This window comes from Nanorana parkeri, unplaced genomic scaffold, assembly GCF_000935625.1.
Source record: "Nanorana parkeri isolate BGI_ZX_2015 unplaced genomic scaffold, ASM93562v1 scaffold100, whole genome shotgun sequence".
NCBI lineage: Eukaryota > Metazoa > Chordata > Amphibia > Anura > Dicroglossidae > Nanorana > Nanorana parkeri.
Window position 1 is genome coordinate 639828 of NW_017306368.1, and position 15539 is coordinate 655366.

General features: G+C 40.5%; 1 protein-coding gene across 1 annotated transcript in view; it reads left to right on the forward strand.

The window, feature by feature from the left end:
• The window catches only part of TTC27 (tetratricopeptide repeat domain 27), a 267500-nt gene that overhangs the window by 76759 nt on the left and 175202 nt on the right, over nucleotides 1-15539 (forward strand). Inside the window, exon 7 of the mRNA XM_018552894.1 lies at nucleotides 6533-6697. Within this exon, the coding sequence (XP_018408396.1) occupies nucleotides 6533-6697 (165 nt within the window). The remainder of the gene's footprint in view (nucleotides 1-6532; nucleotides 6698-15539) is intronic.

Consider the following 15539-nt stretch of genomic DNA (forward strand, 5'->3'; position numbering starts at 1 on the left):
AAAAAAAAAAGACCCGGAGGCCCCTTTGAACAATTAGATGAATGGAAAGAGACTCTGACAACATCATACAAAATGCTTGTTCTAATGCCACTGCTTAAATATTTAACATTTGTTAGTATAGTTAACCCCCCTTATCCCTTGTTTATAATTAGGCACTTGCAATTTTGCAGAAATTTTTTTGTTCCAATTTTCTTTTCAGATTTTAGGACTGCTGCTGGACCTCACTTGAAAGATTTGTAGTTTGTTGAAATTCTCTTTGGCTTTGTGTGGTGATGACATCAACATAATGGAACACATTTCTCTAATCCTTGTTTTACTTTAGTTTTGTAAGTTTATATCACAAGAGAACTAGCCAGTCTGCTTCAGTCAAAAGTAATAAAAGTGACTGCCACTCACTATATTTCCAAGTCAGCAAGTGGGAAACACTTTGAAAAGTTATTTCTCTTTCATTCAGTGGAGGACACAGCTCTGCTTTAGTTAATCACCTCCTGGGAATATCATCACGTGCAGGAATAGGACGCTGGGTGCAGGGCAGCTGCTGCTGGTGGCCAAAACCCCCTCTACAGCTGTGGACACAAAGTTATTAGCCTAGTATCTAGGAGTCAGGACATACATTTGCCCCCTTGCTATTCCTAAATTCTGTTGTTTTTCTTTCAAGCAAGTCTCTGGCAGGGTGACAGGCTGAATCATTTAGATTCTGGCAGTCTCACCAGTTGCAGTCATTGAGCACATGCAGTTCCCTGCTGTGTACAGGTTCGCCTGCAATGGTCCTATTTCCTTATGGGCAGCCTAAGGGGTTTTTGCCCTAGGGGGGCACATATCACTGTCTAGCCTGATGGTCTGTCACATTGGCCCCCTTACAAGCCTGCAGCACCTTGATCCTGGCTAGTGCTGGTCTTCAATCACTATGGCGGATAGCCGTGGCTCTTGCCAAGTTCATTCCTGAAGGTGAAATGAGTATTGCTTCTTTCCGTCCACCTCCCACCTTCTCTGTCCCATACCCCTCCCCTGTGCTCTATAAATTATTGCACTGGGGTTGATGTATGGGGGTGCATGAAGTTCCACGATTCCTCTTAGTGTGGGGTTGCTGCTGGGACTGGGGTTTGGGGTCACAGTGATTCTGGGGAAATCTACCTCTTTAGTTGACAGTAAAATGGCACTGGCCCTTTAAGACAACAGACCATGGACCTCCCAAATGAACAGGTTCACTGTGGCAAGGCACTTTTTTACTGGGCAACAGCGCCATTGCTCTCGAGGCTGTGGGAGCCGTAGCTGACGAGTGCACAGTAGCCAGAGCCTACTTACTTAATGGCAACTGCCCAGAGAAAAACAGAAAATACTAGGAGGAGGAAGGGGCAGCCCTGCAGTATTCGTTCTCTGTTTTAACTCTCTGTGGGTGTTAGTGCATTGCCGCTTGCACAGCCAGGGACGCTGCTTTGCCTGCTGTTGAGTGTAACTGCTGTTCACGCCTGGGTGACTGAACAGCAGCATTATTCATCGACTTCCGCTGGGTGGTCGCCAGCTGCTGTGATAAGGACTGCATTCCCTTGGGACTGTTAAGTACCCTTGTCAGGGGCCCTACCTTCTATTGTCCGAGTTTGGTGGCGGGTGGGCATCAGACTTTCATGGGGGGTCGTCAGGACAAGGAACATCTTGTTTGGTCTGAAATGTTGTACAGCAATACAAGGAAATACATTTTGCAATACCTGTAAGTCGTTGCCTGCGATAGTACGCCCGTCCTCAGGTTGCCTAGGGGCCATCCACATTCCTAGATTCCTTGGCTGCCATGATGGTGGCCTTTTTTCTCCCCATATACTGGTGCCCCGACACAACCGGTTAAAAAGCATCTGCCACTTCCTTTTTGCATTCAGTGCAGCATTAGTGACAAACGAGGGGTCGGATTCAGGGTCTGCATCTCCAGGGAGGTATGACGAACAATTCACCTCAACCTTGCTCCCAGAGAAGGAGTGTGATGCCACTGCTAACTAGGTCAGTCAGGGATACTCCTAAAGTCAAGGGTTCCTTTCATTGGCAGATGGTGGTGGATGCTCTTTGGCATCTACCGCTCTCAGAAGACCTGCTGTCTTAAGGACACATTTACCACTCTTTTTTACAGTCCCTTTCGGTAAGCTCTAAAAGACGCAGGGTTGTCAAATGCAGTCATCTGTACCATGCCCAAGGATCACAAGGTTATGTCTTATACCCTGATAAATCATAAGGAAGACTTATTTTGCATGGTGTGAAGTGCATCCTGGGCTTTTTGCCATCAGATCTAAATTTCTCAGGTTTGTAAGTTGGTCACTTGGTCAACAGCTCATACATTTACCAAGTTTTACAAGGTAGTTGTAGCAGCATCAGCTAATGCCAGTTTTGGGCAAGCGGGAGTTTGACTGCCCTATAGCATTTTTCTTTAAAATGGTTAGTCTGATTTTCTGTTCTGTTATTCATCTTCCCCATTGTGGCACTGCTTTTGGACATCCCAGTCAGGGATTAAAAGATAACTATGGTTTAAGTGTTTTTCCCCATAGTTCTTTTTAGGGTCACGGGAGGACATACAGTAACCTCCCCCCGTGACCCAAAGCTCAGTATATAGCGGGCTATTGATTTAGTACTTAGCTTTAGTACTTAGTCACTGACCCAAAACAAGCATGCAGCCAGTGAAGTTAGAAAGTATTAAAACCAAAGACCATGAGAGCCAAGGAACTAGCATTTTAAGAGAGACCAGCAATGTCAGCTAAAAAAGATGTATGCTTTTAATCTCTGAGTGTCTGAAACCCACATTATCGTTATAAGAGATATAGGCAGATATTTTGCCTCTCCCTAATCACCATGTAGAGGCAGAGATGTATTCATCCTAGTAAAGGTTCTTGACATTTAAACATCATTTTGCCATTTGAAGTGGAGCAATATTTAATTTCACAGCTCACAGAAAAGCAAGAAATTCGTGGAAGATCTTATTCTTCCAAATAGGTTCCTGTAGAAGTGAGCACCAGGTGACTTGCTAACATAAATGCTGTTTAACTCCTCACCATCTGCTATTGCTATACCATAGTAATGTTTGTTTTCTCCATTACATATTGCTTATCTCTTTTTGTATGCCAGACAGACTTGATTTCTCATTTAAGTTGGCCTCCAGTGACAGAGGATGAGGATAACTGAATTTATAAACAAAAAAAGTTAGCCTGCACTAAAAAGCAATAGAAAGGGGAGAAAGCAAAAACTATCACTGTACAACATTAGCAGATGTTAAAGAGTTAGACAGAATTGATTTTAGAGGCATGCCTGGTGCTCAAACATGTGATGCCTGCAGGTTATTACTGCTTAAATGATGAAGAAACTTCTTCAGGACAGTCAAAGATGTCAGATAGTGCTCCATGTGAAGTGAGTTCCAAAACTGAATCGACATGTGATGCTTATGTTTCTGTTTTTGTTCCTAACTTACCGTATTTGCCGGCGTATAAGACAACTCGGCGTATAAGACGACCCCCTACTTTTTGTGTTAAAATATAGCCCAAAATAATGTTTAAATGCACTTACTAACCTCCATGGCGGTATTCCCGAGTGTGGCTCGGGGTTAATTTTCAGTACCATAAGTGGTAACCCCCGAGCCACACTCTGGATTACAGTCTCTTACCTTGTCCACGATCCCCGCAGCGTCCTCCATCTTCCGTCCTTCAGCTACATACAGTATACCGCGCTGAGCCAATCACGGCAGGCTTTGTATTCATTAATACAAAGCCTGCCGTGATTGGCTCAGAGCTGAGTCAATCATGGCAGGCTTTGCATTCATTAATACAGGCTTTGTATTCATTAATACAAAGCCTGCCGTGATTGGCTCAGCGCGGTATACTGTATGTAGCCGAAGCTACATACAGTATACCGAAGTATACCCGTCATATAAGACGACCCCCGATTTTCGTGCAGTGTTTTTGGGTCTAAAAACCCGTCTTATACGCTGGCATATAAGGTATATGTTTTTTGGTCAAGTTCTGATTTAATAGGCAGGGACATAATCTCACGGCTTTGTTACCTTCATTTGCACCTCAGACATTAATCCTGCAAAAACGACAACTGTCTCTGGCAAAATTCTTTGATTGCTGGTAATCAGTCTCTTGGAGCTCTGTGTTACTTACCTTGCAGATTTTGTAGAGCAGGGTGTTAAGGGAGACCTTTTCTGACAGAAATATGTATACTTCAATTTCTATATCTCATTTTTCACAAAATTAGATTTATACGAGTACAAGTACTGGTATTGGTGCATTCATGCACAATTATTAAAGATATTGTATGTTCTGTTTATAAAATCATCAGAGATCTTTTTGTGGCTTTTTTATTTCTGGTGTCTCCTCTGTGTGTACCTAAAATAGAGAGTCTCCAGTCTGCATCCAAACTGGCTCAGACCATTGGCAAACTGAAGGCAGGGTTATTCTTTGCTGAAATTGAGTTATGCTTTGGTGAAATTGAGTTCTCCAAACTGCCTTCTGCACCTTAACCGCAGCAATGGAAGCTTGAGCTCACACTGATGCAGGTAGAAGTTACTGAACCTTGGATTCCATTGATCTCTTCACACTCTACATCTTCAAAATAAAGGCAGTGGTCCTGGACTTAAAATAGGATCTGGACCACCACCACTGCACTCAGGATGGAGGTATTGGTGGGGGATAGCAGCATCAATGTCTGCAAAAAAAGATCAGTGAACTTGACTGATCTCCTCCCAAAGGAATCTTAAGCTGGCCATACACCTTACAATTATCTGCAGAGTTTCTGTGGTCAGATGGAAAAGGTGCAACAGATTCCTCCATCTACGCTAAACTGTGTGGATGGAGTAATCTCCACCTGGGCCAATCTGTTGCACTTTTTCCATCTGACCACAGAAAATCTGCAGATAATTGTAAGTGTATGGTCACCTTAACAGAGAAGTTCCTGAGTGAGTTACCATTACTGAAAGGTGAACACTGACCTTGATTGGCAGGGGAAGTTTGTGAAGCCAAGGTGTGCAAGCTGCCACAGGAAATGCAGGGGAAATACTTTTGTGTTTTAAACTGGAAACTTGCAAGGCCAGCTTTAATGAGCTATATGATGTGTTAGTTCTTGATTATTACTGACTATGTCTAACATCAATGTTCCATAACTAATAAAAGCCATATTTGGTTTAATACAGCGATAGTCAATTTACTTGATATAGAGGGCCTCAAGCGCGGCCTCTAATATCACCAAAGGGCCACACATAATATTCAGTGAATGCAATTCTGTAGAAAGCTTTTAGAGGCTGCAGATGTTCAACAGCGGATGATCAAAGACTATAGCATGCTTCAAGACAGGACCAGAGACTGCAGACATGCTACAGTAGATGGTCAGAGACTGAATCACGCTGTAGAAGTGGTTGGAGACTGGGTCCGTGCTTCAGTGCACAGTCATAAACTAGAAGCATGTTACATTAGGTCTAGTTCACACCAAGCGCAGAGCAGTTACAGAACGGATCAAAATTGCATCCAATGTATTCCAATAGTATTTTGGACTCTAGTTCACACCGCAGCGTTCAGTTCCAGAGCATGTAAAAAAAACTGCAGCAAGCCCTATTTTTCTGGCTCTGGAACACATGCAAACGCATCAAAAACACATGCAAACGCTTTGGAATGCACTGAAAGCCCAAAATAGGCCCGGAACGCAGAAAACTCATGCAGATCTGGTCTGCATTTGGTGTGAACAAGCTCTTAGACTGCTGGAGATAACTGCTGTTACACCCCTTATCAGTGCTTCCACATTTTGTCCTCCCTACAGCCTCCTTAAAAATGACTTGTGCTACATTTGATTTTTCTCTAAGCATGTTTCCGAAAATATCATGGGGAAAAAAAGTGAAAACAGAAATAAAAGAATATGCTGTGAAAGGAATAAACCAAGCCAGCCAGTCTAAAGAAAACTCAGACTAGTGTCTGCAGGGACCCCAAAGGCCGCACAATAAGTGCCAAAGAGCTGCAAGGTAGATACCAGGATGTTAGAATGTTTTCTGTTAAAAACAAATCACTTTCTGGGTTGTTATGCAGCAAAGTTTTTTAGACACTGCTAATGATGTCATTGCAGCTGTAGCAATCCTGTTTATAGAGTACAAGTGTTTATTATACAACCTTTTCATTTTTCAGAGACACATTTATAGTTTGTTGGTGGTGATGGAAGAACTAACTTGTAAATGTTTAAGCATTACCCATAAGACTGAATTCTTAATGTAACTTTTGCAGTTCATATGCTGTCGTACCCATATATATTGGTAGTAGAATTTGTTTATTGATCTAATGGGAAAATGTATTTCTGTGCATGTATTTATTTAAATTACATATTAAAGAAAAGCAAGGTTTGACTGCAGTTGTAATATACGTAATATGTTGTGGGGGTGACATCACCGCTTTGTAATTGTATGTGAGATCACAATTTGCTTTAGCTAACTATATCTTCATATTTTATATTGCCCTTTAATGTATTATATGGTACAATATTTTTGTAAAGCTTTAAAAGCAAATTGAACTTTTTGTTACAGTTCAGAAAATTGGAAACTTGCTCTCAGAAAAAGGAGCCCAAGATTTATTTTTGCAACTCCATCTGGAGTGTGGATATTTGTCTCTCTATTACTATGAATACAAGAAGGCAAAACAATTTCTCAATCAAGCTAAAGACATTGCCAAGCTAAAGATAATTTTAACAGGTAAGATGCAAATTTACAGATTGTATAGTAAAATTGTTTGAAAATTATTTGAAGCATATATTAGTTTGGCCGGGAGCTCTCTAGATCTGAGCGGGCGTCTTTAGACATCCGCTCAGCCACGCCCCCTCGCGCGTTCCGCTCGGGAGCAGTAAAGTCCTACAATTTTAAAACAGGCAGCAATGCCTGTTAACATACAAGCGATCTGCCGGCTATAGAGCCGGCGGAACGCTTGTATGAGGTCCCGGTATGTGCGCCCCCCGTCCTGCTGGCCCCGTGCTCCGCTGTGCCCGGTGCGAGCCCGGGACCAGCATAGTGCTTCTCGGACAGGGGATAAGATGGAGATCGGTACACGTTCTCCCTCCGGTCCCCTCTCCGCTGTCAGAATGCAGAAGTGATGTATATTCTTGTGTCACTCTCCAGCTTCAGATGCTGGAGAGAAGCTGATGAAGCAGATCTCTGCTTCATTTTGCTAAGCAGATCGCTTTATAATGTATGTAGTAGGGATGTCCGGAGACCACTTTTTCAAGACCAAGTACTGTCCCTCATGTACTTGCCAATACCAATTACCGATAATTTTTCTTAAAGGGACATGTGAAATTTTTTCTAAAATAATACAGACTAATGATTTTAGGGCAGTTTCTCACCAGGGCATTGGAGGTGACAGGTTATCTTTTAGACCTCTAGTGTCACCTTCCCACTTCACTGGATTCACTGAATTTAAATACATCATTCAGTGGCTGGGAGCAATAGCCAGCCTGCTATTGAATATTTTAAATTGCAATAGCCAATAGCAGGCTGGCGATTGACAGCAGGCAGTGGGCAGGCGCAATCAGCAAAGGACGGAACTGAAGACAAAGTTCTCCATCAGGTCCTCTCTGCTGATTGACCGCAGGCAATGGGCGGGTACAATAGCCAGCCTGCTATTGGCTATTGCAATTTAAAATATCCAATAGGAGGCTGGCTATTGTTACAAGTGTCCAATAAAACAAATAAGGAGCACGGACATCTCACACATTGTGATATATCACCAAAAGGAAACAGTTTCATCAAGTTGAAAAGGAGGGGACATAACACTTAACGCACGCCACGCTGTCACACTTCCGTCCAGAGAGTTCAGAGCGGAGAGGGAGACTGCATTTGGTGGAGAGGTATTCCGGGGGAGGGGCTATGCGGGTCAATGGCCAAAGCTCTTTGAAAAAAATTTAAAGGGCCGGTATTGGCTCTATGCATCGGGGCATTTTCAGGAGTACAAGTACTCCTGAAAATACCCTGTATCGGCCCCGATACCGATACTAATATCGGGTCCGCGACATCCCTAGTATGTATGTAATATGTATGATTCCTAATGCACAATGAGCCATACAATTTGATTCTAATTTTATCATGTTAAGTTGCATGTTAGAGTAATAAAACATGTTTTATATTTTTTTGGCGGAACCCCTTTGCGACCAGTGACGTACATAGTTCATCACTGGTAGCAGACCCGTTTAAACAGACTCCCGGCGGCTTTCATGTCCATTCACCGATCTCCTCCCCTCTCTATGAGAGCGGGAGCGATGCAGATTACATTACTTCTGGTCCCACAGCAGTCATTGCTCGGCTCCTGAAGCCCAGCAATCTGCACTTCAATAGCTTATTGAAAGTGGGAAGGTGACACTAGAGGTCTTTTGGACCCCCAGTATCACCTTAAAGAGTATCTGTCACTGCCAATATGCTATCACATGGCAATAATATATATAATTTAAAGTCCCCCACCAGCATGCGCATCTTCGCATAAACACGGGTTGGGTGCACCTATGTACGAAAATGATGATTGCGCTACACACGTTGGGTATCGCCATGCATGCCAGAGTGAGAGCAATAATTCTAGGGCCAATATTTATGCTTATCTCTAAACTTTTAAAGCATTGTCTGTGCACTTTTTGTAGTACTGAATTTTGTCGCCGCTTCACAGATGCACACAATTTTTAACCTGGCATGTTGGGTATCTATTTACTCGTTGTAACCTCATCTTTTATATTATATTAAAATGGGTATTTTTTTGTGTTTTGGCGCAGTAAATTTAATGTGATTGCATTTTTCAAAAAATGTGGGGGTTTGATAAGTTGCGCTAATATGGTGCAAAATACAAATTTGCAACTGCCACCATTTTATTCTACAGGTCTTGACTTTCAGAAAATATATAATGTTTGGGGGTTTGAAGTAATTTTCAGCCCTGAAACGTGGATTATAACACGGGTGCAAAACAACTAAAAAAAGGCCTTGGCTATTAAGGGGTTAAAGTGTCAGTAATTTGGACAATGGCTAGAACTGAACTAGATTTACCACATGCATTTTATGATCCAACACCTAAGTAGCAGTACACAAGCTTTAAATTCCCCATTGCAATAGCACAGTGTGTGATAAATCTTTTACAATCTGCATATATAGCCATTATTGCCAATTATTATTTAAGTACAAAGAACACAAGGGATCACCATTGAGTTTCTGTCTTATTTGACCTGCGTAATCCATAACATGACAACAAATTACCACATTCATCAAACTAATCTTTTTTATTTTATAAAGCATTGTATTAGGCACACATATTTGCATCAAGGGATTTACATTTTTAAAGCAACAGATTACATTTTCCTATAGCTACATTGCTGTTTGTGAAAATGTCAGATAGAGGTGTATTGTACATTTTAGAATATATATATATATATATATTGGTGTGTTACCATCAGTAAGGTTATTACTGCTTCTTCGGGCCATGAAACAGATATTCTGGATATAACCTTTCACGTAAATTTGTGTACAATTTCTCACTACTAAACTGACAGACATACATAACAGGTATCTGTACATAGCTTCCAGGGTGCTAGGTACTGATAATTAGTGAGGTGCTGGGTAAAGTGCCAGAGTATATTCATAGTAGAGCTTCCCAGGTTTTATGAATTAGGGGGTTCTCTGTCAGCTGTTTGAAAGTACAAGCGGGCACTTCCACGTTCCTGCTATTCATGTCTGGCTGCATTTAAATAGTGAGAAATTGTACACAGGTTAACCTTAAACGTTTAACCTATATAAAAGAGAACCAGTCAGGAATAGACATTTAAAAGTATAACTGGTGTCACACTGCATTATAATAAACAAGTCTGTACCGATAAAACGTTGCACCTCGCAGTTCATTGACAGAAATTGTTGCTATGGTGTTTTATTGTAACCTCCCATAACAACTGATATTACCCCGGTAGCCAGTAGTAATCCACTCTGATAGACTTTCATTGAACATTTTCTAACAGACGTAATCACTTTCTCAGTATATTAATTTCCCTCCACTACAGAGTCGTGCATTATCCAGATCCAAAAGACACCACACATTAATATATGCAAATAATGTATTCAGTAAAATGTCACTGGACGTTTGCTGACACTTTTACTTTGCTAGACCAGTAGGAGTAGCTTCAGGTTCCTGCCATCCATCATGGGTTGACTCATTGTAAAAAGAAGTTGTTACATCTGCCACTGAGATACTAGAGATAAAACAATGGCAAAAGTTACCGTATCTGTGTAACCATTTAAGGACCTAATATGCATATTATGTTTGGTTGCACTATTATAATTAGTCCGGTAAAGTGGGTATTCCAATTTTTAAAAATACCTGTTGTTGGCTTGTTCTCTTTAAGAATTATAAACCTCATCTAAATAATTAGTGATGGTAAGTGTCCCTCACTAATGCGGTCTTTTTTCTGGCTGAGGTTTTGTTTGACCCCTGTTAAAACATTTAGTAGTTTCTCCCCTGTATCATTTTAGGAGCAGTCTGAATAAAATGTGGCCCGAGAGCCAAAAATGATGTCAATATTTACTTTATTTTAGTATGTGGTTTGTAATGTTAGAAGAATGTGCAGCTCTTGTCATTTCTATGAGATAGGTGCAATGAGCTAAATTTCCAGCATTATCAAAACAACAGTATATTTTGTTTTTAAGTATGGAATACTGCATTCAATGTATCACTATTATTATCATAATTAAAAAAAAAATGACAACAGTTAAATCTTCTTTAAACAATAGGTATTTTGGATATAGACATTACATAATAAAATAAACAGAAGCTAACAAGTTGAAGTGGACCCTCAGTATTGACGCTGACTATGATTAATATGCATCTTACTCGTGATAACATTGTAAAGCCATTCCAAAGATCTCTTGCAGATTCTTTGTTGGTTCTCAATGGTCACAAGCAGTTTACTGTTAAAGCATTTCTCTAAATTAAGGACATGCCAGTGGTATTTCATACATAATAGTTGGACGACACAATTTTATAAATTACATTTATTTTGGTAGATGTCACAACTGTTTGGAGTTTTCTTTTAGAATAAACACTGCTGTACATGGACATTAAAGTTAAGTTAAAGGAGAACTATGGGGTTAGGGCTTTTCCCCATAGTTCTCCTTAGGTAACGGGAGGACACAAACTAGCGTCCTCCCATTACCCAAAGCTCATACTGAGACGCCGCAGCCAGAACGGATCCCGACAATTCTGTCTCTATCCACCCAGCTGAGTGAGTGACAGCTGGCTCTGCCTATCTAGAGGCAGAGCCAGCTGTACCCGTCCCTCCCCGTCTGTTCCGCCAGTCAGCTCTGGAGGATCGGACGGGGGGGAATCCCTGCCGCGAGCTGTGAGTAACAATCACGGCTCTCTGCACGGATAGATCGAGAATTGAGCGAGCGCCGGTATGTGTTCGCTCACTTCCCGATCTACTGAGCCGACCTGTGACAGTCGTCGCAGGTCGGTCACAGGTCGGCTCAGATTATGAGGCTGAGTGAAAATCACTCGCCTCATAATTCTCCTTTAAGGTTAGTTTGACTTGTTTTTTTGAATTATATTGTGCATAATTGTTAATTTGTTCAAAGCCTAGTTTACCTTAATTGATCTCCTTTGAGGGGATAATGATATTCTGAACAATACCCCCACTGCTCGGCACCTCTAAGCCAGCTAAATTAGGACCCCACCTGGAGCTCCTCCCACTGGACCAGCGCTGCCGCTGACTCGACCCTGCTCTCTCCGGCACAGTGAGTGAGGGCAGAATTGGGCCTGAAAAAGTGGCATCGGGACATCCCTACCATTAAGTGTTTCAGACCTTTTGCGTGGTTGTAAAGTCAAGATTGATTTTCTTATTTGGACTTGGCCTTTAAATATACGATTATATTATTACTAATAAAACATATGCTGTAATTGCCAATAGCACTTTTACACTAAGGTTGGAATTAATTAAGTTTTATATGGATCTGACATACATTTCTAATTAGTGTAAGCTTAGTTATTACACATAATAAAGTTGAACTTCTAAAATGTTTCTGATGGGGTGCTAAAACTAAATTGGATGTCTGTTTGTCAGGTCTACAGTATTGCTTTTCGGCAAATGCATCATTTAATTTCAGCAGAGCACAATGGAAGTGTTATCTGTAATTCACAGCTGAAGTCTTTAAGGCAGTTGATGTTAAAATCACTATAATTGATTAAACACAATTGATAGAGGAGATGTCTGCATCAAACATTAAAATTGACAGTCTCAGGTCAGATCAAACAATTTGTCATGCTTAGTATTGGAACAAATGCTAATCCTGAAAGCCTCAGTTGAGAAATAGTTGCCATTGCTATGGTTTTCCCTTAGACATGTTTATCATGTGTTCTAATCCTCTTCAGAAGGAATTTGTGACGCTGACACATGTCACCGTCTCCGCTTTTCTATCCTTAGGTTGTACGTCATTCATTGTTATCCATTGATGGCTTGTGTTTTGTTAGAGTGTTCTCTACAGGGTTGAAATAATAACATTTCACATGTTTTATTTTCTGAAAATTACTGTAGAATTATAAATTTGTTACTTTAATCTAAGTTAAATCTAAAAATTCATTCAAGTACCGTAACTATTCATAAAAATGTAGCTTATTTGTGTATCACTAAGCTGTAGATCCTCAAATCAAATTTGAATTTGTGCTTACACTATTCTTTAGGGATGCACTGATGCCATTTTTTTAGTAGTGAGTACGAGTACCAGTATTTTCTTTTCTTTTTTTGGGGAGGCAGGTCATTACGTACTGATTGGTTAGGAAGCCAGGCTGCTTAGCAACACGTGAAGCCGGCTTCCTAGCCAATCATAACCCACCGCCTGGCTTCCTGATTGGAAAGGAACCCGACTCCATGCTCCCGCCGAACTGCCGGTCAGAGGGACATCCGGTATCGGAGGTAAGCATCGGAGCATTTGGGTGAGTACGAGTACTCGCCCAAATACTCGGTATTGGCACAGATACCGATACTAGTATCGGTATCGGTGCATCCCTGCTGTTCTTCCTTCTTGAGGGTGGCTACTTTTGTTCTCCATGATCCCTCCACTCCAAGCTCGCTCCGAGGATGGACTATAATCTAAATTTTAGTTTACTTATTTGTATTGTGATTGTAGTCCGCCATGGGAGCGAGCTTGGAGGTGGTAGAACAATCTCTGTTTGTCTTGTGTGCTTCTGTCCAGCATCTATATACCCATTGTGATTTTGAGCTTGCATCAAAAAAAACTTTAGGTGTTTGTGTCATGTTTATGTAGAAAGAGAAAACAAACTACAGAGAATGACTCCCTCTTTATATAACCAAAAAAATAGTACCATGCATTAGTAACATGTAAGTGTTATCAACTTTTTAGAAAAGTAACCAAAGCAGCATAATGCACATTACTGCATTTTAAACATATTAACCATCAGGACTGTCTTGCAATATACAGGTCACCTAGCAACTATGTAAGAAAGGACTGGATCAAGTGAATAAATTCAATCAACGTAGATTTGTACATCATGCAGAGGGCCGGGGAAAAAAGTGTTACTTCAGCTTGCAGGTGCACTAACATAAAGACACTCTGCCATATACATTTTTTCTAGTGCATAGTTTGTGCTGTGTTTTAAACTACATTCATATGCATAACTGTTTGAATATTTTAATTAAAAGTTTAGTTTTCAGCAGGGCTGGATTTACCTTAGGATACGGTACAGCTGTACCAATATGGGTTATACACATATCTTTTTCCAGTTAATTGCAGTAATTGCATATACGTTTATTTACACATTGCCACAATATTCTGAGCTAGGTAAGGACCATTTAAAAGTGTTCCATGTAAAAGAGGTGACAGTTGCAGTGTTCCACCAGCTCTAAGCAGCAGGGAGAGTATATTTTACTCTGCCCGCACTTCTCCTTTAAGCACCTAGCATTACCTTCAGTTAGTTATAATTTTTATATAATGTATTTGACTTTGAAATATTGATAATATTCTGCTATCATCAAGGTCATTATAGCTGTTTTGCTGATTTGCACAAAAATGCATTACTCTCTCTCTGGTAAGCACACATTCTCCTAGAAAGCGAGTCATGTACTCTGTCACGTGAGCCCTATGATGTAGCCTGTTTACGTTTCCCTGCATATATGTGTTTTGTTTGACAGTAATTAACTGTGGCATCAGCTGAGCTTGCAGTTTTGCTATAGACAGATTAAGATGTATAGACTTTATTAAAGAATGAAAAATGTGGAAAGGAATTGTAATGGCAGGTTGCAATCACCTATATGATATGTTTTTCATATTCAGTGATTCCTGACAGTAGTGACTCATAAATTCATGCTGTTTTTTTCTGCAAATAGTGCGGCTGCTCCTGTAGTTGTTTTGTAACAATAAAAAACTTTTATCCTAAACATCCTGTGCATTAATTGAAGAGATTTACAGTAATTTTGTATCCAGTGATTGTGAGTGAGTGATTATGTTCATGCTAGCTTTATCATGGGAGGTAAAACAGCAAATGGTCACACAAAATCATACCAGCCAGTAATTTTGTACCCCAAAATTAGTTAGACGTGTGTTTTCTGCACCAGTTGCAACCAGTGTTGCAAATAGCAATATACAATGATTTTCAGATGAAACAGGCCATCCTGACCGTGACAGTGTTTGTTGCAGTCTGGCTGCACCATGGTAGTCGGAGATTGTTCTGTTACAGAAAATTATAGTCAATGGCACAGTAGTCTGCGGTTGCACCGTTATAGAAAATGTGTTCTAATTTCTGCATTTTCTTCATACAGTTTAAGTGGTTTTGGTTTTAACAGCAGATATTTTAATAATGCATTTGTTTGCACAATTTCACATGGATCTAACAGCACCAAAAATGCATGACTGCAGTGCTAATGAGGCCTACTAGCAAAAAAGAACCTGTCCAATGTAAACAAAACAAAACAGTCATCTAGGTAAAATAACATTCAGTAATGATAAAATCATCAGATTATACTGAAAGAGCAATGATGTGTAATGTAAATTAAACTGTATACGCCTATTAGTTGAAAGTTTAATTTTGGTTGTTATGAAATGCCATGATTTATACGTTTTCTTTGCTTTTAATCTGTGTCAGTCAGTGCAGAACCTTCACCTGCAATAGAAGATCAAAGCTTGTTGTGTAAAATTGTGTAGTATGTTTGTGAAATTAGGAGACAGAAGGAGATGACAGACAGCTAAAATCAGCCGTAAATACCTAGGCTTTAGATTTGTTGACAGGTTTATTACCAGAGACCATTTGACAGTGATTACAAACCAGGTAGCCATTGGTACACATCACTTATATAGTAAAAAAATTAGGTACTGTGTTAGCAGACGGGCATATCACTGTGTGTGCTCTCTGTCTGTTGAGCACAGATGGTTTAATTTTCTTCCTTTCACCTACATACCCCCAAAACAAATCTGTTGAGTCAAGATATGGGTCTGTAAAATTTCAGAAACACACCCAAACAAGTAATTACAAACTCTTGTGCTTTTCCTTCTTATTTGTCCTCATTTGCAT